General features: G+C 43.6%; 1 protein-coding gene across 1 annotated transcript; it reads right to left on the reverse strand.

Annotated features, from left to right (window-relative positions):
- SF3A3 (splicing factor 3a subunit 3) lies at positions 1-25,245 on the reverse strand. Its single transcript, XM_011284720.4, has 17 exons — positions 25,025-25,245; positions 24,690-24,737; positions 22,200-22,252; positions 21,989-22,094; positions 19,429-19,501; positions 18,975-19,066; positions 17,449-17,531; positions 16,635-16,773; positions 16,062-16,130; positions 15,344-15,411; positions 15,076-15,183; positions 13,800-13,869; positions 11,462-11,626; positions 11,261-11,371; positions 9,986-10,076; positions 1,300-1,355; positions 1-294 (listed from the first exon to the last, which is right to left on the reverse strand). Exons 1-17 carry the CDS (start codon positions 25,118-25,120, stop codon positions 217-219), a joined length of 1,506 nt encoding a protein of 501 aa, XP_011283022.1. The 5' UTR covers positions 25,121-25,245; the 3' UTR covers positions 1-216.
- Between the last annotated feature and the right edge of the window lie 594 nt (positions 25,246-25,839).

The raw sequence follows: 25,839 nt of genomic DNA on the forward strand, positions 1-25,839 counted from the left end.
TTTATTTTCTGACAGAATCTTTTAATATAAAACAAAGATAAAACACATCTTAACCCTGCAATCTGCCAGCATGCCTTGCTTTTTTTTCCCCCCAAGATGCACACTAGACCTTAAGACTAAGTAGCAGAGTCTTTAGGAGCATTTGGTTGGGAGAAATAGAAAAGGCAGATTTCAGGTAAGCCTGGACAAGCCCGAAAGCCGATACGTCCCTGAACACTAGAGCAGTCCTTGTCTCTTCAGATCCTCATATGTCTTCTTATTCACAACATTCCCACTGGAGTCTTCATATTCTTCCTGAAAGGACAGGGGCACACTGTTAGCCATACCTCCTGGGAGAAATGCTTGGAACTAGCCTCTGGGCACCTGACCTCACCCTGGCTTGATTTCATGGCATTCAGCTGAGACGGCCTTTCTCACCTGGGGTTCTGGGGATCTGCAAGGCCACTGAACCCGACTGTCCTAAGGCTTCCATTGTGTGTCATAAACTAACACATCCTAGGTGACTAGAATGGTAGCAGTTCCCAGGGATACCTGAGAAAATAGTTCATTCAAATCACCCTGTGTGTCTAAGATGATGAACCTTGGTTGAGAAAGGGTGACCTAAGACAATAATTCGCAAAGGATCCCCAAGAACCCTCAGTGTCTGCCCAAGAGGCCACTGGCGGGGGGGAGAGGGGGTTGAAAGGGAGGCAAAGAAGGCTGAGCTTCCTCATTTCCAGTGCAGTTCTCCTTTATTTTATCTTATGTATTGGAATTCTACGTTACAGTCTGAAGATGGCTTTGCTGCTACCAAAAAAAAAAAAAAAAAAAGAAAAAAAAAAGGAATATTGGAAACCAGTGACCTCAGAGAAAGGGAAGAGCTACCTCACTTCACACACACATCATTCCTCATCCCTGAACTGTGCTCTGTGGGAGGACTATCTCGAGACCAATAAGGGTGCCTCCTCACCCCGTGAGCACGAGAGAGGGTCATCTCTCATTAGATGCTTTCCTCGAAGGAGACCTAACCTATGATACGGGTTCACAACTTCTTAGCTTATGAATCCTCACAGCAGGGCAAGACATTGGGTGCTCGTGCTTGCCGCTTCAAAATTTCAGAAGCAGAATACAACCCGCCTCGGGACACACATTTAATATCACAAATAAATTAGGCTTACATATGAAGAGCCAATTCACAGATATTGGCACTTCTGGCCAATACTCGCTACTATGGTGAACTGGGGACCACCTTTTGCCTGCCTCCCACCGGGTGAGGGAGCTGTCACCTGATGCTATCCCCAATGCCACGTTAGCACCCACCTCAGTGTCAGGCTGCCATCTCTCTGATGCCTTCTGCAGTTTCAGCTTGGCCCACACTGCAGGATGAAAAATGAACAGCAATCAAGAGTGGCCTGAATATCCGTCAGGCAGACAACATCATGATGCTACAAAATTCCTGTCCCCATTAAGATTCCCCTGGATGAGACTTTTTGCCTTCCCCGGACTAGAATTTCAGTTCTGGACCACCCACAGACAAAAGCTCCTCCGTGGCAAAACTTACCATGATCTTTGCTTTGCTGTAAAAGACAAGTTGGATCAAACAAAAACCACAGCCCTCTTACAATAGAGAACTGATACACCCTCCAAGGAAGAAGTTAATATGGTACAACCTATGAGAATCATCGGAGAAAGTGACCTTATGGTCTTAAAGTTCATTACAGAAGAGAAAGGGAACACCAGGCATGGTCACGTACGTTAATTTAAAGGCTGGTTTGTAGATCTGAGAAGCTTCAGAGGAGGAAAAAAAGGTGAAATATCATGGCCAAAGAATCTGAACGATAAGATGGCTCAACAAACACTGGAGATATGAAAATAAGAATTCTGACAGTTCAAGAACAAGTTATCTTTTTTTGTTGTTGTTTTTTTTTGGGGGGGGGGGATAGAGAGAGACAGAGCATGAACGGGGGAGGGGCAGAGAGAGAGGGAGACACAGAATCGGAAACAGGCTCCAGGCTCCGAGCCATCAGCCCAGAGCCCGACGCGGGGCTCGAACTCACGGACCGCGAGATCGTGACCTGGCTGAAGTCGGACGCTTAACCGACTGCGCCACCCAGGCGCCCCAAGAACAAGTTATCTTAAAGAAGATGAACAGTAGCAAACATTTCCAGAAACTATCACAGCTTCTGAGGGAGCAAGCACACGTGTACACACAGCAGGACAGGTACTAACCCAGAAGAGAGAGCTGTAACTCTGTTAAGGTTGTTGCCAGAAGGTGCCTTCCCAGAACAGAGGTCTACATGGGACAGCTAGGACAGGTCCACTGAGGGAGAGGACAAAATATTACCGGGGGGGGGGGGGGGGGGGGCAGAAAAGGCACAACTATCTGATACCTGTATGCTTTCACATCTCCCAAGCAGAGCTACTCTAAAGTTGACAAGATTAAAAGAAATACCACATAGAACAAATTGAAGCCTTATATGGGGGATGAGACAGACAACAAAGGAGAAAGTACTTAGCTCTATGCCTGGTATACAGATACCGACCTCATCATCTTTTCCCTCCTTGCTAGTTGCTTTAAATTAACTGAAGTCTCCAGGCTCAGATAATAAGCATATCATAAATGAACAGAAAATTTATCATGTGCTACAAGGACCCAGGGCAGGGTCTTGTCAGGTTCTATTCCAGGCCATTCAGGAATCCAACCCAGAAGACAGTGAAATATTGGAGATTAGAAATGCTATGGTGATTTTTCTCTCGGTTGTCATGATTTTTTTTTTTTTTTTTTTTTTTGAGAAAGAAAAGAAAAATGGATGTAGGAAACTATGGAGCAGTAAGGGGGATATTACTCTTCAAAGGCATCTAAAAACAATTAGACAAGAATGGGGTTACCTTTGGGAACAAGTGTGGATTCGCTAATAGGTGAACAAATTCAATTTCCTGTTTTTGAGGACATAGCCCACTCAATAAAAAGCCAGAGACAGAATATCATGATCTAGCAAAGCAACTGCTCTCATAGGCAATGTCCACAGAGGTCATTACAGCTTTTAAATTTCTTACGCTATTACCATAAACAACATGATAACTGAACCTGATGCTGTTAGTTTCTCAGGTAGAGTTATATCCAGTGAATACTGGTCAGTGGTGACCACCCACCTAAATAATGGAGATCTCTGGGGGCAATTTCACAGGGCTCTTTCTTGGCCGTTGTTTTCTTCAACTTAAAAAACAAAAATAACTAATTTATTTAAAAAAAATTTTTTTAATGTTTACTTATTTTTGAGACAGAGACAGAGCATGAGCAGGGGAGGGGCAGAGGAGAGAGGGAGACACAGAATCTGAAACAGGCTCCAGGCTCTGAGCTGTCAGCACAGAGCCCGACACGGGGCTCAAACCCACGAACTGTGAGGTCATGACCTGAGCCGAAGTCGGACGCTTAACTGGCTGAGCCACCCAGGTGCCCTAAAAATAACTGTAATTTTTTTTTTTTTTTAACGTTTATTTATTTTTGGGACAGAGAGAGACAGAGCATGAACGGGGGAGGGGCAGAGAGAGAGGGAGACACAGAATTGGAAACAGGCTCCAGGCTCCGAGCCATCAGCCCAGAGCCCGACGCGGGGCTCGAACTCACGGACCGCGAGATCGTGACCTGGCTGAAGTCGGACGCTTAACCGACTGCACCACCCAGGCGCCCCAAAATAACTGTAATTTAAATGACGGTGCTGAATCCCTCTCTCCTGGCTAAAAACTCCAGAAGAAAAATGTCAACAGAATGATCTAAAACAAAGATCAGCAAGTGGATCCAGTGTAAAAGCTATGCCAACGGTTACTTCCCTGACCAGCACCTTATTAGGGAACACATCTTGGTGTATCTAACAAGTAACCACTTTTGCTAACTACCGGAGACCCAGCTGACTGGACTACAGATGGCACAAGACCCGGCTGCATCCATCTATTGTCTCTCTCCGGTACTAGAAATGGGGACAATTAGATGCCGACCAAGCTGGGCGATGGCAGGCTGAAGGAGGGCATCGCAGCAAGGGTGACAGTTGCCCTCATATGAACTCGGGTTAAAAAATACAAGAAAAAGGAGAAGATGTATGTACAGAGAAAGGCATATTCAGGGTGGGGGGAATGGAGTTCACTTTTATAGGCTCTCTTCCTTACAACCAAAAATTCCTAAAATGTCTACTTTAGAATCTTAAAAAAAAAAAAAAAAAAAAAGGATAACCCAGGTTTAATAAAACTGCCAGCAGGAAATGAAGAAAAACTGCAGAAACCTTACACAATAGAATTAACCTCAATTCCATAATTGCTTACTACTAGTGAGACACCAGAGATAAAGCCTGTCACGATCTTGTGGGAGCCAGTATGTATCCAGTCATTGATCTGTTCCTGCAAGTCTGAAAGGAAGCCAGAGAGTTAACCTGGGATACTCAAAAGAAGGAACAAATGCCCGGGGGGAAAAGGAGAAGGGGAGAAGTGATGATAAATTTGTAATAAATCTATGAATGATCAACAGAGGGTGGGGGAAAAAGTGAAAAGACAGTGATATTGGGACAGAGATAACACTATTCATGTCATACACAGAACCTAAAAATATCAAGGGAAGTCATGATGGATGGAAATGATACAACAAATCAAAGAAGTGCCAGTAATAAAATCGTGTATGAGAGAAATTGAGTAAGCAGACATTTGAATAAAGAGATAAATTCTGAAAATAATTCGGGCAATGGAAGCATCATGAACCTCCCAACCATATTCTAGAAAAAAATAAATTTTTTTGAAAATCTAGTATGGCCACGGAGAGAATTCATGGCATTTCTTTCTGGAATCAACTTAATGATCAATTCTTAATTTCTAAAAAATTTTATTTATTTAAGTGATCTTTACACCCAAAATGGAGCTCGAACTCATGACCCTGAGATCAAGAGTCACATACTCTTCCGACTAAGCCGGCCAGGCGCCCCAATGATCAACTCTTTGAAAAAAAAACCCTACTTGAAGGTGACTGGAAGGAGGCAGTTTTGGCAGTGTGGAAAGGGGGTTTGATCCCTGGCTTTTTTTCCACTTATAAACTACGGGGCCTTGAAAAAGTTACTTAACTTTCCTCGTCTGAAAATGTGGGTGACCTACTACTTCACCGGTTGTTCTACAGATTAGGGAGTGTAAAACATCTCCCATTTACCCAGCATACAGCAAGCACTTGATAAACGGTAGTTAGCAATAGCAAAATCAAACCCTGAGTGAAAAGACGGAGGTGACTGGACCCCTCTCGTGGGACCTGCAGAGGAGCCCCCGCAAGTGGAGATGACGGGGGCGGGCGCAGTTTGTGCTTCCTCACTGGGTAGCTTGGCACGGCCATCAGCCATGGTTGTAAGCACCGTACCTGCATATCTGGCTCAACCTTCAAGATGACTCTGTCAAGTAGACTTACTACTACCAGCCACGTTTTATAGATAAGGAAACTGAGGCACTGAGAGAGGTAACCTGCCCAGTGTCCCACAAGCTAGCAAGTGGCGGAGCCACGATTTGAACACTTACAGGCTGCCTTCCAGAGTCTGCACTCTTAACCACCACACAAAACTACACTAGGAATGTGGTTCTGAACCAACTTTACCCTTGAAACAGAACGTATCAAAATGTAAAGAACCTGACGGAATCCGTCAACCAAGTTCTAGGGTAAAAGATCATGACAAGAGAGGACATGAATCTGAAAGCAGAAAAGCCACTTTTTATAAATGAGGTGGTAAAAACATTGATAAACAGGGTATGATTAAGAACACAGAATATAGGGGCGCCTGGGTGGCTCAGTCGGTTAAGCGTCCGACTTCAGCTTAGGTCACGATCTCGCAGTCCGTGAGTTCGAGCCCCGCATCGGGCTCTGGGCTGATGGCTCGGAGCCTGGAGCCTGCTTCCGATTCTGTGTCTCCCTCTCTCTGCCCCTGCCCCGTTCATGCTCTGTCTCTCTCTGTCTCAAAAATAAATAAAACATTAAAAAAAAAAATTAAAAAATAAAAGAACACAGAATATATTCTACTGACTGAATCACAGAGTAAGAAATAAGTATAACATTTTCAGTGTTTCAGGTCATCAAGATATGATCACTCTTATAATTCAACCAAATAATATATGCTAATAATAGCTAATAAAAATTAATAATAGAAATAAACTTAGTTGAAACCTGAAAGTTAGAAATATTAGAAGTATATCTATCTAAAAGGAATAGATATGTCTACTATTTAATCCATGTAAATGAGAAATCTAAAAAACAAGGTAACCTTTCCAGCAAAGGACCTAAGTACAAACAGATCAATTAATACAATGAAGCACAAAAGACTTAATATTCCTATGCCTATACAATGATGAGTATTGGTGACTAGGGTAAAAATGGCCCACATTTGCTGCCAAAATTCTGATAATTGGGAAACGGTCTAAGTCCATCACAAAAGAACAAAGAAGCCATCAGATAAAGGGAATTTCCAAAAAAAAAAAAAAAAAAAAGAGAAGTAATCAGTAAAGTTATAATACAATTTGAGTTTATGTGGCTCAAACAACATAAAATACATACAAAATCGGTATAAATGCAGGAGACAAATTTAATTATAACCGAGAATGTCAATATATCCCTATCAGAATGTGAAATAAATACAATTATGAAATTTAAGGACCTGAACATTGCAAGATTAAACAGCCTACAGATGGAGAGAAGCACTTCTTGGGTCTATAGAAATCTTTAACAAATCAGACTACACACTTGAACACAAAAATACAATACATTCTAATGGCAGAAATTCTCTATCTTACTGCATGGGCCAGGAAATACAGGAATAAATGAAAGGGAGTTAAAACATACTCAACCAAATACAATTAAAAATACTCTAATCAGAAATTACAACTTTAAAAAATAAAAAGCAAACGTATCATTAATGGATATTCCTAATGGATTCCTAAAAGAACGACATCGAGTTCTAAATGCCTGTTTTAGAAAGAATAAAGAAACAAAGAAAAGAAAATTCTTGTCTAAAGACTTAAAACAATAAAAAATATATGTAACATTACCGAAAAATATTGGCAGGAAAAAGAAAATAAAACAGAAGAGAAATAAAGCACTTGGTTTCCACTCTGTCATAATAAATCAAGGAGCTGTACAGGTTATTAACTGAAAAATCTTCTCTGGCTGTCCCTTTGTATGAAAAAGTAACCTCTATTTAAGTATAAAGTTTCAAATGACAAGAGAATGTAGTGTGTAATCCCACCCACTTTATGTTACGAATACAGTTTTGATCCCTGAATCTGACAAGTGATTCAAAGGAAAGCAAGAAGCACATCTTTTACTGAACATAAATATAAAACTTCTAAACAGAATCCTAACAGGATAAATAAGTGTATTAAAAGAATATCCACCACCAGTATGAAATAATCCAGGAATGTGGTTTAATCCAATGCCCATAAAAGAAAAAGTGGGAAAAATGTTGTCATCTTTCTCTTGCGGAATGTGGTAATAAAACCATGAGCCAATCTTAAAAATCAGTGTGGATGTGCAGCATCATTTCCTTTAAAAACAGCAACCAGTTATGGGCGCCTAGGTGGCTCAGTCGGTTGAGTGAGCATCCGACTTGGGCTCACATCATGATCTCACGGTTCAGGGGGGCTCCCTGGGTCAGGCTCCACGCTGACAGTGTGGAGCCAGTTTGGGATTCTCCCTCCCTTCTCTTTCTGCCCCTTCCCTCTCATGCTTTCTTACTCTCAAAATAAATAAAAACTTACAAAAAAACACAACAGCCAGCAGGTAAGAATGGCTTATCACCTTTTTAAAAATTTTTTTTTTTCAACGTTTATTTATTTTTTTGGGACAGAGAGAGAGAGAGAGCATGAACAGGGGAGGGTCAGAGAGAGAGGGAGACACAGAATTGGAAACAGGCTCCAGGCTCTGAGCCATCAGCCCAGAGCCCGACGCGGGGCTCGAACTCCGGGACCACGAGATCGTGACCTGGCTGAAGTCGGACGCCTAACCGACTGCGCCACCCAGGCGCCCCTGCTTATCACCTTTTTAAAAAAATTTTTTTAAATGTTTTTTAACTATTTATCTATTAATTTTTAAAAAATGTTTATTTACTTTTCAGAGACAGAGCATGAGCAAGGGAGGGGCAGAGAGAGAGGGAGACACAGAATCTGAAGCAGGTTCCAGGCTCCTCAAGAGGTCAACACAGAGCCCGATGCGGGGCTTGAACTCACGAACCCATGAGATCATGACCTGAGCCTAGTCGAGACGCTTAACTGACTGAGCCACCCAGGCACCCCTCACCTACTTCTATTTAACATAAGACTTGAAGAGAATGCTTAGGATACATACTATCTGTGACACAAACAAACATGGAACAAAATAAAAGTCTCACTTTTGTTTTAGCAGTTCGTATGACCCTAAGCTTAAATAATGTCAATGTCAATCTCAAGGTATCAGAAATAATAGATTAACTCAGGCAAATTACGGGACATAAAATACACAGGGGCACCCTGGGGGGCTCAGTCAGTTAAGCGTCCGACTTCGGCTCAGGTCATGAACTCGTGGTTCGTGAGTTTGAGCCCTGCATCAGGTTCTCTGCCGTCAGCATGCAGCCACCTCTTCCCCCTCCATCCCATCCTCCCCCACTTATGCTCTCTCTCTCTCTCAAAAATAAATAAACATTAAAAAAAATACACAAAAAATTAACTGTGATGTATTTATTAGTGGTGCACAGCCAAAAAATACATCTAAAAATGAGACTGCATTCAAAATGCAGTTATAATTCTATGAGATTCTGTTACTATTTTAATTTCATCCCAACAAGGTAAAGGGCAAAAATGAAAAGTAAACTAGAAGCTAATGTGATGATCTGCTAATGAGGCACTTCATAATTCTGGAGAGACTGTATGATCCTGACTTGTAAACGAATAAGGAAAAACGAGACAGTGAGAAGTCCCCAAAGCTGACTGCACATATAACACTAAATGAAAAAGTCCCCAGAATCTACAGGCTAGGCAGGATCAGGGAGGGTTTTTTGGTTTTTTTTGTACTACTGAAATATAATCGTATAATTGACATACAACGTTCTATTAGTTTCAGGTGTACAAAATACGTTTTTGACAATGATATTTGTCCTTCAATGCTCACTGAGGGTAAGTGCAGTCACCACTGTTCAGGGAGCTCTTTAGAAGGTCACTTCTATTTTTTTTTTTAAACGTTTATTTTTGAGAGAGACAGCGAGTAAGCATGCATGCGGGCATGAGCGGGGAGGGGGCAGAGAGAGAGGGGAACAGACGATCTGAAGTGGGCTCTGCTTTAACAGCAGAGAGCCCAACGTGGGGCCTGAACTCACAAACTGTGAGATCATGACCCGAACCAAAGTCGAATGGATGCTTAACTGAGTCACCCAGGTACCTCTAGAAGGTCATTTCTAATGTCTCTCTGCAGTGGATGTGAACAACCTCAGGTATGCGGCCAAAGGAGTCAGCTGGCCAAGCAGCTGAGTGGTGTGATGTGATCCCGAGGGGGACTACCAGAACTTTCAGAGTGGAGGGGGAGTACCCCTTTCTTTGTGAGTGATGCTAATGGCAGGAAAAGATACCACTGCCAGGCAAAGCAGGGAGCATGACTAAGGTTAACAGCACATCTCCTGACATGCACTTTACTCCGTTCTTTCTGCAAAAGGTATTTTGCTACCACTTTTCTGTGTATCTGCCCTGTCACCTCAGGAATAAGCTGAGACCATTTCTATTTGTCTTTCATATCTGTAGTTTTCAACACATTAAAACGAATTCAGAAAAAGATACATACCCATTCACTCATATTACATACAGAGGAGTTCAAAGGCCACAGTCAAAAATGTAGCTATTGTGTCACTGTAGGAACTTCTCCAAGTCCACAAGCTGTTAACCTTAGACCTGGACACACCAGGTACTGGGGCAGGGAAGTGGAGGGGTGGCCACTTGGTGTGGCCTAGAGAAACAGTCAATAAAGCATACTCACAGGAGACAGCATCTTCAATCTGTGTCACGTTAGCAAAGTGGGCAGTGTTTGGGATGCCCAGACACCTCATGCCATGAGCGTGACGCCACTCCTGGGAGAAGAGAGAAGTGGAAGGACAATGTGAAATGGGAATAAATGAACACAGAATACAAACTCCATTCTATTCAGAAGCCCTAACGTGACCCCATGTCAAAGACTCCATGTAATGGCAGCACTCTTTCTGCAGTTTGCGTTTGTAAACAGCTGCCTATGACTGAGAAGAGGAAGTAATTTCAAAGCAGCATTGCATTGTTCTCCCCATGGGGTTGATATATAAAACTGACATTCTAGATCCAGATCCAATAGTGGTCCAGATAAAACCTGTATCAAGACCACAGAAAACAGCACAACTCTAATTAACCAGTCATCTCCCACGCACTCCCACCACCAGCATGAGTAAGCGTTACTGATGGCGGGTCAGCGTCACTTTTGTAAGCAAAGAAGGCTGCTTACCAGGAGTAAGCAAGGATGTGAAGGAGAACAGGGAGAGACGATGACAATTTGGGCTCGGGGACGGCAAATGGCATGGGCTTTCTCCTGGGTGTCAATTCCAACGCATTGAAGGTAATATTGAGAAAGACTCAGAGACTACTCAGAGGCTCAACAGAAAAGACCCAGGATCAATTAGTATGGATGTCTGAAGGAGGGAGAGAGGAGTTCATATGAATTCTCTAACCTTGGCCTAGCAAATCTTTTCCATTTATAAGATTTCCTTCCAAGTACTAGAAACCAAAGACAGAAACAAAACAAGGGTGAATCCACTCACTGGAGTACCATCCAGATAATGCCTTGTCTCAAAACTTGCTTGATAAATGTTATCCTCTTAGTTCTTATTTTTCAAAGACGCAAAAGCCCATTTAAGACACAAAAAAGGAGGCGGTCAGTCCTTTCTCTGGTTTTGTATACTAGCAGTGGGTAGAGAAATGACCAAAGAGTCAGAGGATGGCCTAAGGTGCTGGCAGAAAGATATGAGGAGAGAAGTATAAGAAACAGCAAGGGAAACGGAAATGAGGTCCAAACAGCAAGTGGCAGAATGCCTCCAGAAACCATCTTAGGTGTAATGCTAGGCTAGTGTGGTGCCAAAGGTCAAATGCCACACGCTTGACTTTAGATCCACTCCTTCTTGCTTCCCTTAAGCTCTGGACGCTAACGCTTCTCTCGGGCTGTTCCTATCCTCTTTGAAAGTTGCATATTTCATACTTCAATTTCCAGGAGAAACGGCTCTGAATTCCTTACAGCAAAGTGTCGCTGGAAGGCCTTGGGACCTCGGTAGGTGTAATTTCCACATATCTCGCAGTTATAGTTGATGTTTAGACCGTGAAGCTTATACAACCAGTAGGGAATGGGCTGAAAGAGACCAGATAAGAATCAGTATTAGACTAGTGTCTGCGTCTGCATCCCGAATGGGCAACAGGAAGGGGGTAGTGCTGAACGTACTTTGCCATCCCAGCCCAGGGGCAGGTTTTTAGGGTTGTAAATGATCTCATTCTCTTCATCCTCACTTTCACTCTCACTGATCTGCTCTTCCTCTTCTTCTTCTCGCTCTTCTCCTGTCCTTGCCTGCTTGCGCTGCACGTTTTCATGAGTAAGATGTCGCTGTTCCTAAGTCAGGTCCAGAAATGAAGAGGGAAGTGAGAAAAAGTAGTGCAGAACAAGAAGGGCAATTTCCTAATTTCCTACAACCTTGTTGATCCCTCACATCCAAGGACACGGTTTTCTTGCTTGTACAATAACAGGCAAGTCCTGCCTTCAGATCAGAACTCTTTATCAATAGGCTCTCCTGATCCTGAAGGAAAAAGTCAAAGGTCTTATGTCACTTGCCTCTGCTACTCAATGCGGCCACAGACGATCACAGAACAGAAAAAGAAGTCTTTTCTGTATCTAAAAATATTTCCTTACCCAGTCTTTTCTTCTCCTTCCTCGTCAAGATGACAACCTTCTAACTTGCCCTAACTCTCTCCTCATTCCACTCCAAATTCCATTTGTTCCCAGATTTATGTGCTTAAAAAACAAAACCAAAACCAAAAACACCCGGGGTGCCTGGGGGGCTCAGTCGGTTAAGCGTTGGACTTCGGTTCAGGTCATGATCTCACCGTTTGTGAGTTCGAGCCCCTGTCAGACTCTGCTGTCAGCATGAAGCCTGCTTCGGATCCTCTGATCCCCTTTCTCCCTGCCCCTCCCCTGTTCACACTCCCCTCTCTCAAAAATAAACAAACGTTAAAAAAAGAACCTAATGGTACACTCTGCTTAAAAAAAACTTTTACTGGCTTCTTACTGTTTAAAGAACAAAGTCCAAATTTCCAACATAACTCTCCAAATTATTCCCTGACCACTCCCTCCCTTATAAGGCACACTCCACGCACACTGATTTTCTCATTATTTCTTAACATCTAGTTCCTCTTCATGATATTTTACCTTCACCCTTACTGTTTCCTCTTCCTAGAACATTTTTTTCTCCCTCTTTCTAATCAGAAAATGCAGTCTCGATGTGTTGCAGCACACATCACATCACACTGCAGTTACTCGTCTCCCCCAAACACAAAGTGGGCTTTTCAAGGTCAAGAAGCCATGTCATATTCACTATTGTACCCATGGATTTAGTACAACGTCTGGAAACCAACAGGTATCGATAAATGCTGAGATAACAATAAAAATCATACCACTACATACTGAGAGCAACTTCTGAAAACCATTCTGACTGGAAGTCTAGAGAGTGGTGCCATCTGCCGGCAGGGAAACCAAAGTGCTCTCAAAGGAGGGAGAAAGTAAAAAGTCGTGTGTACACCTTATGTCATGCGTACAAATTAGCCTCCCAATCATCTTCGGAGGACCGGCAACCCAGACTGCCGACCATACTAGCACAGCCCAAGTTCACTGCGGGGAATAGCAGTGTCCCAGGTTCCAAGACCTAGCCACCCTTTTACTGAAAGTGGCTGAGAACCAACAGGTGACTCTAGTTTTACAGCTATTACATGCAAGGTCCTCAAACAAGAGCATAATGAAAACATCCATGGCAACAAAGACACATAAACAAGCTACTGAGTCAGAGCCACCTGTTCAAAAGGCGATCTGAGCATCTGTATAGGGAAATGCTCTGAGAGCAGCTGACAATTATACAAAGCAGAGACTATCCAAAAGGCTGGTCTTCTGCAGGACTCCCAGAGATCCTGACCTTCTCTGGATGAGTGCTGCCCTTTCGTCTACCTTCTCTTCTCTGAAAGAGTCATTTCCCTTCTCCTCCTTTCTGAGAAAAGCATTCTGGGTTTGATTAGGGCTTTTTCTACTCCAACTCACCCTTCAGCCCTTTCTTGAAAGAATATTCAAGATGCAGTTCACAGCCAGCTTTGTACCACTAACATTCTAACCCTAGCAAATTCCTTATAATCTTCTAAATATGTAAGTAATGCCTTTTCATAGTAAAAATCATACCTAAACTGCTATAAATAGATTTTTCTCCTACTTGCCTTCTGTTTCCTGGGTCATCTTCTAGGTATATTCTGGAATGCAGGCAAAGAACCTGCGACATTCTGGATACTATACTGAGAGGGGAGTCTCTTCTCTCTGCTTGGCCTTGGAAATATCACTTAACAAAAGGCACTTAAGAACAGAGGGGACTTCACTAAAGGCCCAAGTACCCTGAGAGAAGCCTATTTTCTGCTGAAGTAGTTTAACATCTACCCTTTTCTCTTCTGATCCTAAAAAAAACAACTAAGAATTCACATTTCTGACTCCTATATCTTGTATCTTATAGCTCTCAGCAGAGTCCATTGCTTACCCCAAGAATCTCTACATATTCGTAGATCTGGGCTTCTAGGAAGGCAATGTCTTTGTTCCTCTCAGTGTCGCTGGAAACAAGAAACAAGCCATATCACTCAAGAGTTCTTTTGCCCAATGCCTTATCCCCTGTATCTGGGAACATTTATTCCAAGGGTGCATTAAAAACTACAAGCATGTGACAAATGTCATGCTGTGAAAGCAAATGTTCTATTCAACTTAGGACTTGCTGACAGAAGTATTAAGGTTCTTTCTTGGAATGCTCAGAAGCTTCCTCTTTGACCTCATTCTAGAAGGTGAAAAACACATGGAGACATTTAAATTTCCATCAGCATAATCTACAAAAGAAATGTGGTGTAGGAGGCAAGCTCTGGGATTGGCAGACTGGGGCCCAAATCCTGACCCTGCTACTTAGTCACTGTGAGATAGTGGGCACATTCCATTACTTTTCTGAGTCCTTATCTGCAAAAAATCGGGATAACTACTTTTCAGAGTTGTTGTGAGCATTACGAAAAACTCATATTTAAAAAATACCCTGTACAAGCATGTGGCTCGAGAATAGATTCAACTACAGGAATGAAAGGTACGGCATAAGGAATATAGTCAGTGGCATCGCAACAGCGTTGTAACGTGACAGACAGTAGGTACGCTTGTGGGAAGCATGGCATAGAGCAGAGAGCTGTCAGGGGCGCCTGAGTGGCTCAGTTGGTTAAGCGTCGGACTTCAGCTCAGGTCATGACCTCACAGTTTGTGGGTTCGAGCCACGCGTTGGGCTCTGTGCTGATGGCTCAGAGCCTGGAGCCTGCTTCGGATTCTGTGTCTCCCTCTCTCTCTTGTGTGTCTCCCCCTGCTTATGCTCTCTCTCTCTCAAAAATAAAGAAACATTAAAAAAAAACTTTAAAAAAAAGCAGAGGGCTGTCAGATCACTAGGTTGCACATCTCAGACTAATGTAACATAGGGTCAACTATACTTCAGTTCAAAGAAAAAGATTCAATTGTCAAGAGCCAAAAGAAACTTAGAAGAGTATTTCCCGACCCTATTCAGCCTCCATCTCCTCCTGAGGTGACAAAAAGTACCTAGAACGTTTTCACCTACTCTCAATCAGTGGAGTTCGGACTGTCCTTGGTTTACAACGATAGCACTGCCGTTTGCAGGGGAAAAAGGGCAAACTAGACCTCTCTGAATCAATAATGGCGATAAAACAGGCTGCTGTGGCAAAAATTCTGCATGGGAAAATTTTAAAACTATCCACCGAGGTGCCACACCAGCTACTTACCGCTTGGTGCCTTTTGACTTGGGGTTTTTGGCAAACAGGGAGGTGTCGAGTGACTCCAGGGACTTTCCTTTGGTGCTGAAGAGCCTCTGGGCTCGCTCTTCTAGGGTCCTAAGGAGACGGGAGGAGCAAAAGATTTCAGAGTTCTTTTATCATATAGGCCTGCATATTTCTGCAGTGCGCGGTGACAGGAAAGAATGGAATCAGAGCCAGTTATTGTGCAAACACACAGTAAAATGAGACAGTTCTGATAGAAAAAGCAGTTTCTTACCCACCGCACTTCAAGCCTAAAGCTAAGAGTGCAGATTTCAATCTGTCCAGACCCAGGGAGGCCAACTCCTACATAAAAAAGAGACAAGTTACAATTTTATATAAATAGATTCTGAGAAACAACAAAAGGCTCAAACTTAGGTGTTCGCAGGCTCGTGTGCGGGTGTTCTTGAAGCTGTGGCAAAACCACACATTCCATAGCCAAAACCTACCAGTAAGTTCAAATTCTCCAAAGGACTGACTCTGTGGTCAAGTTCATATGTAATCATATTGGTAGTGATGACCTCCGCTATAGTTTAATATAGTTAGAATTATTTTATTTTACACTTTTCAAAGTCGTTGGCTTAATTTTTTTCTTTCTATCGTTATCTTTCCACATTCTTCATAGATGCCTGGTTCCAGGAACTGGTGTCTTATCATAATAGGTTCATGACATTAGAGAAGACGACTGAGTGGCTCTTCTGAGGAGTGAACAGGCAAGACCAGTACAGTTGCTAAAGAAAACAGGGGCGCCTGGGTGCACAATTGGTTAAGTGTCCGACTCTTGATCTTGGCTCAGGTCATGATCTTGCAGTTGGGGAGTTTGAGCCCCACACTGGGCTCTGTGATGATGGTGCAGAGCCTGCTTGGGATTATCTCATTCTCTCTGCCCCTCCCCCATTTGTGCATGCTCTCTCTCCAAATAAATAAACTTAAAAAAAAATAAAAAGAAAACATACTTCCCAGGAGGAGAATGCAGACAGGTCAAGATGGGCTCCAGCATGGGTCAGGGCACTGCTGGTCTCTTTCTAGCAAGAAGAACAGGAAGATCCACGTTTAGAATGAAGGCAAGGGAGACACCTATCTAAATTACCAGGTGGTGGATGGTCCCCTCCTTGTACACATGTGTGACTAGGAATCAAATTCCCGTAAGAGCAAAGCCAAAGAAAGATGGTCATTCTCTCCCTGAGAGTTCAGGAGAACTCAAGTTTATCATCAGGAGTGAAAATACACGGTACAGACTTCTAGCATATAATCTTTTCAGTTTCTGGGCAACAGGAGCCACCCAGCAGTAATGACACAGTTGGTGAAAATCCTGAGCTCAGCCAATGGCAAGGAGGCCCTGACAAATCTCATTCCCAAAGTATGCATGGAAAGAACACCTGACTGACATAACTGGCAAAGGACACCTCATAGTTACAACTGATCCTGAGGGATCGGTATCTAATGCCCTAAGATAGAGGCTCAATATTAAAGCACAATAATTAATTTAATTCCTGCGCTTGTCCTCTCCCAACCCCACTGAAGCTCACCGGCCATCCAGGAAAGGTACCATTCTCCCACTTCTTCTCAAACTCGTTCTGAATCTTTCCAAAAAGTTCATTCTGATCTTGCAGGGGCTTCACTCGATCTGTGTAATCTTGAAGGTATTCAAGCAGCATCTCCAGGTATCTACAGAGGAACAAGCAATACAGAGAAAGCAATGAGAGTTTTTATGTTTTGCACAGATTTTTTTATGTCCCGTAAAATACAATCATAATCCTAGTAACACCAGTTTTTAAAAGCAATAATACTAAATTTTAGAAGGGGCTTGCAATTGACTTTTTTTCCTATAATCTTGATTCTGACTTTTCTGACCTCATTTCATTCTCATGATATAATTTCAAACACTAAAATCTTAACACAGAAGATTTCAAGTAAAAGAAAAAAACAAGAGAGGAAGGAGTACAGATCACTAACCCGGGGCATAAAACCACAAACAAAATTTTCCATCTATACATCAGAACCAGGCACCTCACTTCAGTCACAATGAGAAATTCTCATCTTTTTCTTATTAAACTCCAAAGACCCAGATTCCTGAATGATACTTCCTTCCACAATGAAACAAATTTAAGAACAGCATGGGCATAAGACCCCAGATGTGCCAACAAATGCATCTTTTTCTAGAGCCAGAGTATGACAAATGCTGAAAAAACTATGTCATTCAAAATCCGTATCCTCCAATAAACCTGGAAGTCGTTTGTGTCCTTGTTCCAGGCAATAAAATGCAAAACTCTGCCATCCAATCTTTACATGAAATAACCTCCTAATCAAATCCAGTAGAGCCTAGCAGCTGGCAAAGCCCACCTTTTATATTCGGCATTCTTCCTTTCTTTAGGAATGTCAAATAATTGGTCAAAGATGGACAGATATGTGATATAATCCAGCTTCTGAAAGGAGAAATGACAAGAGATTCAGTTAGGTATCTGCACCAAGTTATGCTATAGTCTCCAATAAATGAAGATCAAAACTGAGTGCTAACAAAGTAACAAGGCCCGGCTCATCTTTGTCTTTTCCCTCCCCATCATTTAATTCCTGCACTAGTGGGCTGTTAATTCCACAGCACTGAGTAGACCACCAGACACGAAATGAACTCTGCGAAATAAAGATAAAATCAACAAACAGTAAACTAAAGAAACATTTGTCAAACACTAACTATATGTGAGGCACTTGAAAACTGACACCCACTACAGCCTAAACTAAGGTCCTGAAGGTAACATTTGTGCATTCATACAGTCACTTATTAAGCATCTTTGGACCAAATACATGGATACAAATGAGAACAAGATAGGTACAGGACCTGCCCTCATGGAGCTTAAAGTACAGTCCCTGAACTTTTGGGACATTTCCTCACAACCCCATAAGGAACTTAATCATACACTTCCTTGTGAACTTTCTGAGATTGTCACATTCAGTCTCAACGCTTGTGATAAAAGACACTCAGTAACCCTTTACTGGCACAGATTATGTTTTTATATATTTCATATACCTAGTACTATGTGCATCTAACACAGGAGCTCAGTATGTGTTTGAGGGTTTTTTTTTTTTTTAATGTTTATTTTGGAGAGAGTCTGTGTAAACAGGGGAGGGCCAGAGAGAGAGGGAGAGAGAGAATCCCAAGCAGGCTCCACACTCAGCACGGCGCCCAAGGTGGAGCTTGATCTCATGACCCTGAGATCGTGACCTGAGTGGAAATCAAGAGTCAGACGCTTAACCGACTGAGCCACCCAGGCACCCCTCTGTTTCAGTTTTTAAAAAAAATATACTTTAAGGGTGCCTGGGTGGCTCAGTCGGTTAAGCGTCTGACTCTTGGTTTCGGCTCAGGTCATGACTTCACAATCATGATCTCATGCTGGGTGTGAAGCCTGCCTAAGTGTCTCTCTCGCTCCATTTGCCCCTCCCCAACTCGCAAACGCACGCATGCATGCTCCCTCAAAAAGTTTTTTTTTATATTTACAAAAGCAAAACATGCTTATATTAAGCAATAAAATTCATTAATAAAATACTATGCTTGGGGCGCCTGGCTGGCTCAGTTGGTAGAGCACGCGTCTCTTATCTCAGGGTCATGAGCTCAAGCCCCAAGTTGAGTGTAGGGTGTACTTAAATAAAAATAAATAAAAATAAAATAAAATGCTCGTTGTTTTCACTATAGAAACTTTTCATTTTGAATACTATTTCATTCCAAGAAAGCACATCACCTCTTTAAGATTTACATAATAGTTACAAAACACAAGGCAGATAATCTAATTGCTTCCTGTCCAGGAGCCCCAGCCTGATGTCCTGACTCCCCCCTAGAATCAGAACCACTCTCCCCGTAACCCCCCAGGTCCTACCTCTGAGGCCTTCAGGTTAATGTATTTGAGGTAACAGTCATGGAGGTCAAGGTAACGACCATATCCCTCTTCATCTGTGAACTCCACCAGATCTGAAAGTATCAAAGACACCAGTGATTCAGACATTGAAGACCACTTTCTTGGACCTGGCTTTTCAAACGGACTGCTAGTTCTTTGTTTCATGACACAGCCCTTCACCCAAATGTCCTCCCTATACTCACGAAGTGAACAAACTTCAATTTTCCAGGTCAGCGAATCTGAGCTAGGGTAGCACAAAAATCAGTATTTTCTCCAAGGCCAATTTAGGATGTTAGTACAGCTCAGAAACCAGCAAAGAGAAAACCGGCAAGAGACCCTGGCTATAAATTTCTCTGAGGCTTTGGGTGAAAATTTGAGCTCTGTCATTAACCTGCACTTTTGTTAGTGCTAGAGGGAAAGGGTAAATCCTACTTACTTTGTGCCTCTTCACTTGGATTCTCTCGAGCCTTCAGAAGCTCTTCAAATTCCACTGACATTGGCACACAGATCTGAGGGGAGAAAAGAGAAAAATGCACGTGGATTTTTCAACAAAAAAATTGCAACGTCACAGAAATGGGCTGTACAGAAAGTTGGACTTCTGACACTTTAGACTTGAGTTTTCATTATGAATCTACTACTATTCTCCAATTACCTTGCTTTTTCTTTTGACTAAAAACTGCTAAAGTAACACTTGCTCACAAAAACTCAAAATGAAGGGGTGCCTGGGTGGCTCAGTTGGTTAAGTGTCCAACTTCGATGCAGGTCATGATCCCACAGTTTGAGTTCGAGTTCCATGTTGGGCTCTGTGCTGAAAGCTCAGAGCCTGGAGCCTGCTTCAAATTCTGTATCTCTCTGTGTGCCCCTCCCCCGCTTATTCTCTGTCTCTGTCTCTCTCTCTGAAAAATAAACATTAAAAAAAAAAAATGAAAACCCCAAATCCCCCTTTAATTCTGCTGAAAATAGGTAAGCACTATTAAGAGATGTTTCCTTTTTTTTTTTTAAACGTTTATTTATTTTGAAAGACAGCGAGTGAGGGAGGGGCAGAGAGAAAGAGAATCCCAAGCAGGCTCCACACTGTTAGTGTGGAGTCTGACATAGGGCACGAACTCATGAACCGTGAGATCATGACCTTAGCAGATATCAAAAGCTGGATGCTTAACCCACTGAGCCCCCCAGGAACCCCAAGAGACCTTTTTTTTTTTTTTTTTTTTTTTTTTACTGTGTATTCATTTTTAAGAGAGAGATAGAGCACGAACGGGGGAGGGGCAAAGAGAAGAAAGGGAGACACAGGATCCAAAGCAGGCTCCAGGCTCTGAGCGGTCAGCACAGAGCCTGACTTGGGGCTCGAGCTCACAAACCGTGAGATCACGACCTGAGCTGAAGTCTGCCGCCCAACCGACTGAGCCACCGGGGAGTCCCTCCCAAGAGGCCTTTTTATAGGTTTCCAAACTTTGCTGAACATTTAGGATCACCTGGGGAGTGGTTTAAAAAAATCCTGATGCCTCTGACACCAATTAAATCAGAAGGGTGGGGAAGGTAGCAACACTTTTTCAAGATCCCCAGAGGATTCAAATATATCCACCAAAATTTGGAAACCCCTGTTCCATATATTTAAATATACACATTTGTACAAGCACACACAGGCATGTGCAAGGTTTGTTTTTCACATAATTGGACCTTTTCTCCCCCCACTTAGTGTATCTTGGGCATCCTTCCAACATTTTTTGAAACTATGTATTCCTTATCATCTTTCTACCAGGGCTGGAATAAGGTTAATACATCAGAATGGTATTGTGTCTTGTCTCTTGGATGGCAAAACACTTTACACTCTACACTTCAAAAGGGCGGGAAGACTTATGTTGGTGGGGGAAAGCACCTTCATCTCCCACCCCTGAACTTCAATGTCTTCTTTCTGGTACCTTCAGTCTTCTCCTTTCTCTACCTGCTCCTTTAAAACATGCACATCTTCCTTATGACCCTCCTGTCTCTCCTCTTTTTTTCTGCCAGTCTTTTAAATGCCTGTTCCCCAATCCATACTTCTGCTTCCCCGTGATCCACTTTTGGCCCCTGTGACCAGATTTCCATTCCCACTACTTCGATGAAGCAGCAATCCTGGCACTTACCGGTCAACAAGTGATGCCAGTGGCCTCCTTTCTGAAAGTCTTTTGCTTAGCTTTTCAGTAAGACACACGACCTAGAGCTGTTGTTTGACCTCTGTGATAGAAGTGTTCCCAGGATACGGTTCATTTAGGTACCTTATTGTCATCGGTATGCCCTCAAGGCACGTGGAAAAGCTTGACCTCTACCTTCACACTGCATCTCTTTCTCAGAACTCTATGATTCATGGCTTCAACCATCATATCTAAGATAATTCTCAGATCTAAATCACAAGCTTTTATCTCTTGCCTAAACCCCAGTCACCTAACTTCTACTACTCACGGAACACTCCTACCTATATACACTATCACCTGAAAAGCTACATATACGAAAACCCATTTTCCACTGCATATGGGTTACCTCTTTCTTCTTTAATTCCATCAAGGGGACAAACAACTTAACTGACTGAGCCACCCAGGCACTGCCCCCCCACCCCCCATTCTTAAACAAAACAAAACAAAACAAAGCATGATTGGGCAGGGAGAGCCTACACTGTGATTTAGACAGGACAAAGTCTTTAACCTCCCAATGGGGAGCTGTGGAGCAAAGACTACTCATTCCAAGAGTTTCTCAGTGGATGGAAATAGCCAGGCCACAGTACCCTCACTGTGCTCAGTCACTGGCTGGGGCTATCCAGGAAGAGTATGGCTTTGGTCTAAAGATGACGGGGAGACTGAAAGCACTGGAGTTGTAGGATGTCAGCTAAATATCTGCTTGCAGCGAAATGGCAGGTTCTTTTTTGAAGGGACATCTAAATGGCACATCTCTATTCTCTTTACACCTTTCCTTTAGTGTGCTTTTCAGGCAGGTTTGGAAAAAATACTTTCTAAGTACCATACCTCATTTGGGTGTTTACGATGGAATTCTTTTATTTGCTTGAGTCTGTTATAAAATTCGGCAAATTCATTGGGTCCTGAAATGGCATTGAGTTCCTCCTTCCGTAACCTACAATTTCAGGAAAAATCCAAAGAACATAGTACACACAATCAGTCCTTTAACCGTGGCTCCTCAGAGGCATGAACTTCTGGACTAGCTGGAACTAGCACTTACCCATCCTTATCATCGTATAAATCCCGCAGGTTCCCACTGACTTCCATATACCTCTGAAAGACAAACACAAAACCCATCAGAACAAAGTAATCTGGAACTACAGGGCTCAGCAACCAACAGGGCCCACTAGTCAAAGGTCAGGGAAACCTTGAGAGATATGGTGGTAAAAGTTCCTGTGCTTTCTGGTACCCTTAACTGACAGCGCTGTTCCTGCTTAGTTTTTAAAACACGTCAAGGTGAAGACTACCTAAGTGACACGTTTTGAAGGGTGGAGTGTTCCTATATTTACATCCTACTGATACTTAACTTTCCCTGGAAGAGTCAGAGAATCACATAAGAGAGTCACCCTCTAAACAGCAGTTCCCACCCTCAAAAATAAAAGTTCCCTACCCCTTGAGGGTAGCTCAAGAGGACTTTCACTACTTGACAAAGCTTGACTGAGTGCACAGGCTAAGTAAAAATCTCACAGCTCACTTTGGATTCAAACTCAAGATAGCACAGTTCCCTCTTCAAAACTTTTGGGACCAGATTTCACTTCAGAATTTGGAAATTTTAAGTTGGAAAATGATTACATATTATGCAACATCCCTACTGGCATCTGGAACACATATTAGTAATCCTGCAATGAAAACGATGCATTATTTACTAAGTGGGATAAAGGCCATAAAAAGCCTTTTATCTGTTCAGATCAGATTTTGCCACCAAGTAATTAAAAAAAAAAAAAATACGGGCCCCATCCCCACCCAAAAAACATAGAAACTTTTGTTTTCACAATATTTTTTGTAAAGTTTCTTTTCTTTTTTTTTTTTTTTTTTAACGTTTTATTTATTTTTGAGACAGAGAGAGACAGAGCATGAACGGGGGAAGGTCAGAGAGAGGGAGACACAGAATCTGAAACAGGCTCCAGGCTCTGAGCTGTCAGCACAGAGCCTGACGCGGGGCTTGAACTCACTGACCGCGAGATCATGACCTGAGCCGAAGTCGGTCGCTTAACCAACTGAGCCACCCAGGCACCCCAAGTTTGTTTATTTTCAAAGGCAGAGGGAGAGGCAGAGAGAAAACCAAGCAGGCTCCATGCTATCAGCGCAGAGCCCTATGAGGGGCTCAACCCCACGAATTGTGAAATAATGCCTGAACCAAAAGACTTGGACACTTAACTGACTGAGCCACCCAGGCGCCCCCATTTTCACAGTATTTTTGATTTGAGAATTTAGATAAGGAACTAGGAGCTAATAATACTAATCATTTCCTGCACCAAGAAACTCTGATTAGGTCTTTCAATCTTTTTTTTTAAGTATTTATTTAGGGGCACCTGGGTGGCTCAGTCGGTTGAGCATCCGACTGCAGTTCAGGTCATGGTCTCACAGTTCGAGCCCCGCATCGGGCTCTGTGCTAACAAACAGCTCAGAGCCTGGAGCCTGCTTCAGGTTCTGTATCTCTGTCTCTCTCTCTCTCCCCCCTCCCCTGCTCATGCTCTGCCTCTGTCTCTCAAAAATAAATAAATGTTCACACACAAAAAAATGTTTTAAGTATTTAAAATTTTTTAATTTTTTTTTTAATTTACTTTTGAGAGAGAGAGAGAGAGACAGAACACAAGCAGGGGAGAGGCAGAGAGAGAGGGAGACACAGAATCCGAAGCAGGCTCCAGGCTCTGAGCTATCAGCACAGAGCCCAATGCAGGGCTTGAACTCACAAACCGTGAGATCATGACCTGAACCAAAGTCAGACGCTTAACTGACTCAGCTACCCAGGCGCCCCATAAAAAAAATGTATTCATTTACAAGTTGGGGTGCAGGGGGAGAGGAGAGAATCCCAAGTGGCCCAAGCGGGCTCTGCGTTGTCAGTGCTGAGCCCTATGCAGGGTGTGAACTCAGAACCAAACCGTGAAATCATGATCTGAGCCGAAGTCAGATGCTCAACCTACTGAGCCACCCAGGCGCCCCAGGTCTTTCAATCATTTCTAAACAGATTTCAAATACATGCAAGAGAAGAGAGCACAGTATAATGAACCTTCATTTACCTATCACTCAGCATTAACTGAGCAACTAAGTTGCATTAAGTTAATCAACATTTTGATTTTGATGCACTTTCTAAAAGTAAGAAACTGAACGAAGTAAATGCAATTTGGTAGGGAAAAACACTTCAAATACCTCAAAACAATACCCTGAGGGGAAAACACTAACATTGAGCATTCTTTTTGGGGGAGAAGGGATAGTACCTTTTGTGCCTGGCCCACTGACTTAACTATTCTTTGCACATCATGGGACACGGGATGCTATGAATAAAAGGTCCCCATTCACAGAAGTGAGGAAGCGCAGTTCAGTATCCTCGGGTTTGGCAGCCGCGAAGACATCTCCAGGTAGACAACCCACGACCGGTCAGTCTGGTGGTCACCTTCGGCCAAGGTTCATGTTGGGACCCCGCACCCCGCCTCCCCTCTCTTTTCCAGCTCATCCCGACCCAAAGAGAAGCGGACAACGCAGTACTCACATCTTGCATGGCCCGCGTGCGGTGGTCGGAATTGATCTGGTCCCGGAGCTGAAGAAGAGCAAACGGTGACACAGATGCCGTTAGTCGGAATTCTGAAGGTGGAAAGGCCGCCGGAGGGCGGAGCTTACCCGCCCAGGTCCCAGCGGCTGTAGCCGAGGCCTCGGGGAGCGCGGCGCCTCCGGGGGCGGTAACCATGGCGGAGCTTGGAGAGGGAGCCCGGGAGGGAGCAGGAGGCCCGGAGCGGGAAGGGTCTGAGGGCCAAAGAAAGCTCCCCGAGGTTAAACACCGGAACGGGGCCCAGCCTCGACGTAGCCCTTGCCCAGGCCCCCACTCACCGTGGACTTCTTAGTGAGCATCTCTTTGGCCATGACGTCCATGAGCCGTTCCTTTTCCTCATGATACCGCCGCTGCTGCTCTAGAATTGTCTCCATTTTTCCTCCGCCGCTGCACCTCGATTCACACCACCGACACGGCCGGAAACGACTCCCGCCGCTTTGCGCGCCCGCGCCCCGCGCTGAGCGTCCGGCTGCACCAAAGTTCCGCGGGTGCCGGAAGTGCCTCTGGGACTCGAAGAAAAGGGAGCCTCACAAGGAGAGCACAGTCCGTGCTGTCGAGATCGCCGCAGTGCCCCCTGCTGGCCGGAGGTGTGGCGGAGCGAGGCCGAGCGGTTTGCAGATGCCTCTAGAGGGCGTCCAGAAATTCTGGCATCTGAGGTTAAGAGGCCGGTTTTCTGGGCTTTTATGAGGCGGGCAGGGCAGGCAGGGACATGGTGGACTGAGTAGTTGAAGAACGTGGATGGGAGCTGGGAGACCGGAACTTGAGTCTTTAGCTTTCATCGTGACCTCTGACAACGTTTTCCCCTTCAATGGACCTCAGTGTCCTTGTCAGTAAATTTTTTTTTTTTTTTTTAAAGAAATTCGCATGTGGAGGACACCTAATTGTCTGTAAGCAGGGGGCTGGTAAAATAAAATATGGTGGGGCGCCTGGGTGGCTCAACTGGTTAAGCCTTTGACTCTTGATTTTGGCTCAGGTCCTGATCTGGGATGGAGACGCACAGGTGGGGCTTCCTGCTAACAGCAGGGAGCCTGCTTGAGATTCTCTCTCTCCCTCTCTCTTCCCCTCCCCCGTGAACACATATGCTCTCTCTCTC

The sequence above is a fragment of the Felis catus genome, chromosome C1 (genome assembly GCF_018350175.1).
Source record: "Felis catus isolate Fca126 chromosome C1, F.catus_Fca126_mat1.0, whole genome shotgun sequence".
NCBI lineage: Eukaryota > Metazoa > Chordata > Mammalia > Carnivora > Felidae > Felis > Felis catus.

What these genes read in the sequence shown, in the direction of transcription:
- SF3A3 (XM_011284720.4), bottom strand. Translation starts at nt 25,120, where the DNA reads ATGGAGACAATTCTAGAGCAGCAGCGGCGGTATCATGAGGAAAAGGAA. An exon ending in CTGCATTCTCCTCCTGGGAA is followed by an intron (nt 15,412 to 16,061) that starts GTATGTTTTCTT and finishes TTTTTTATGTAG; the next exon opens with GAGTTGGCCTCCCTGGGTCT. An exon ending in GATTGAAGATGCTGTCTCCT is followed by an intron (nt 1,356 to 9,985) that starts GTGAGTATGCTT and finishes TTCATCCTGCAG; the next exon opens with TGTGGGCCAAGCTGAAACTG.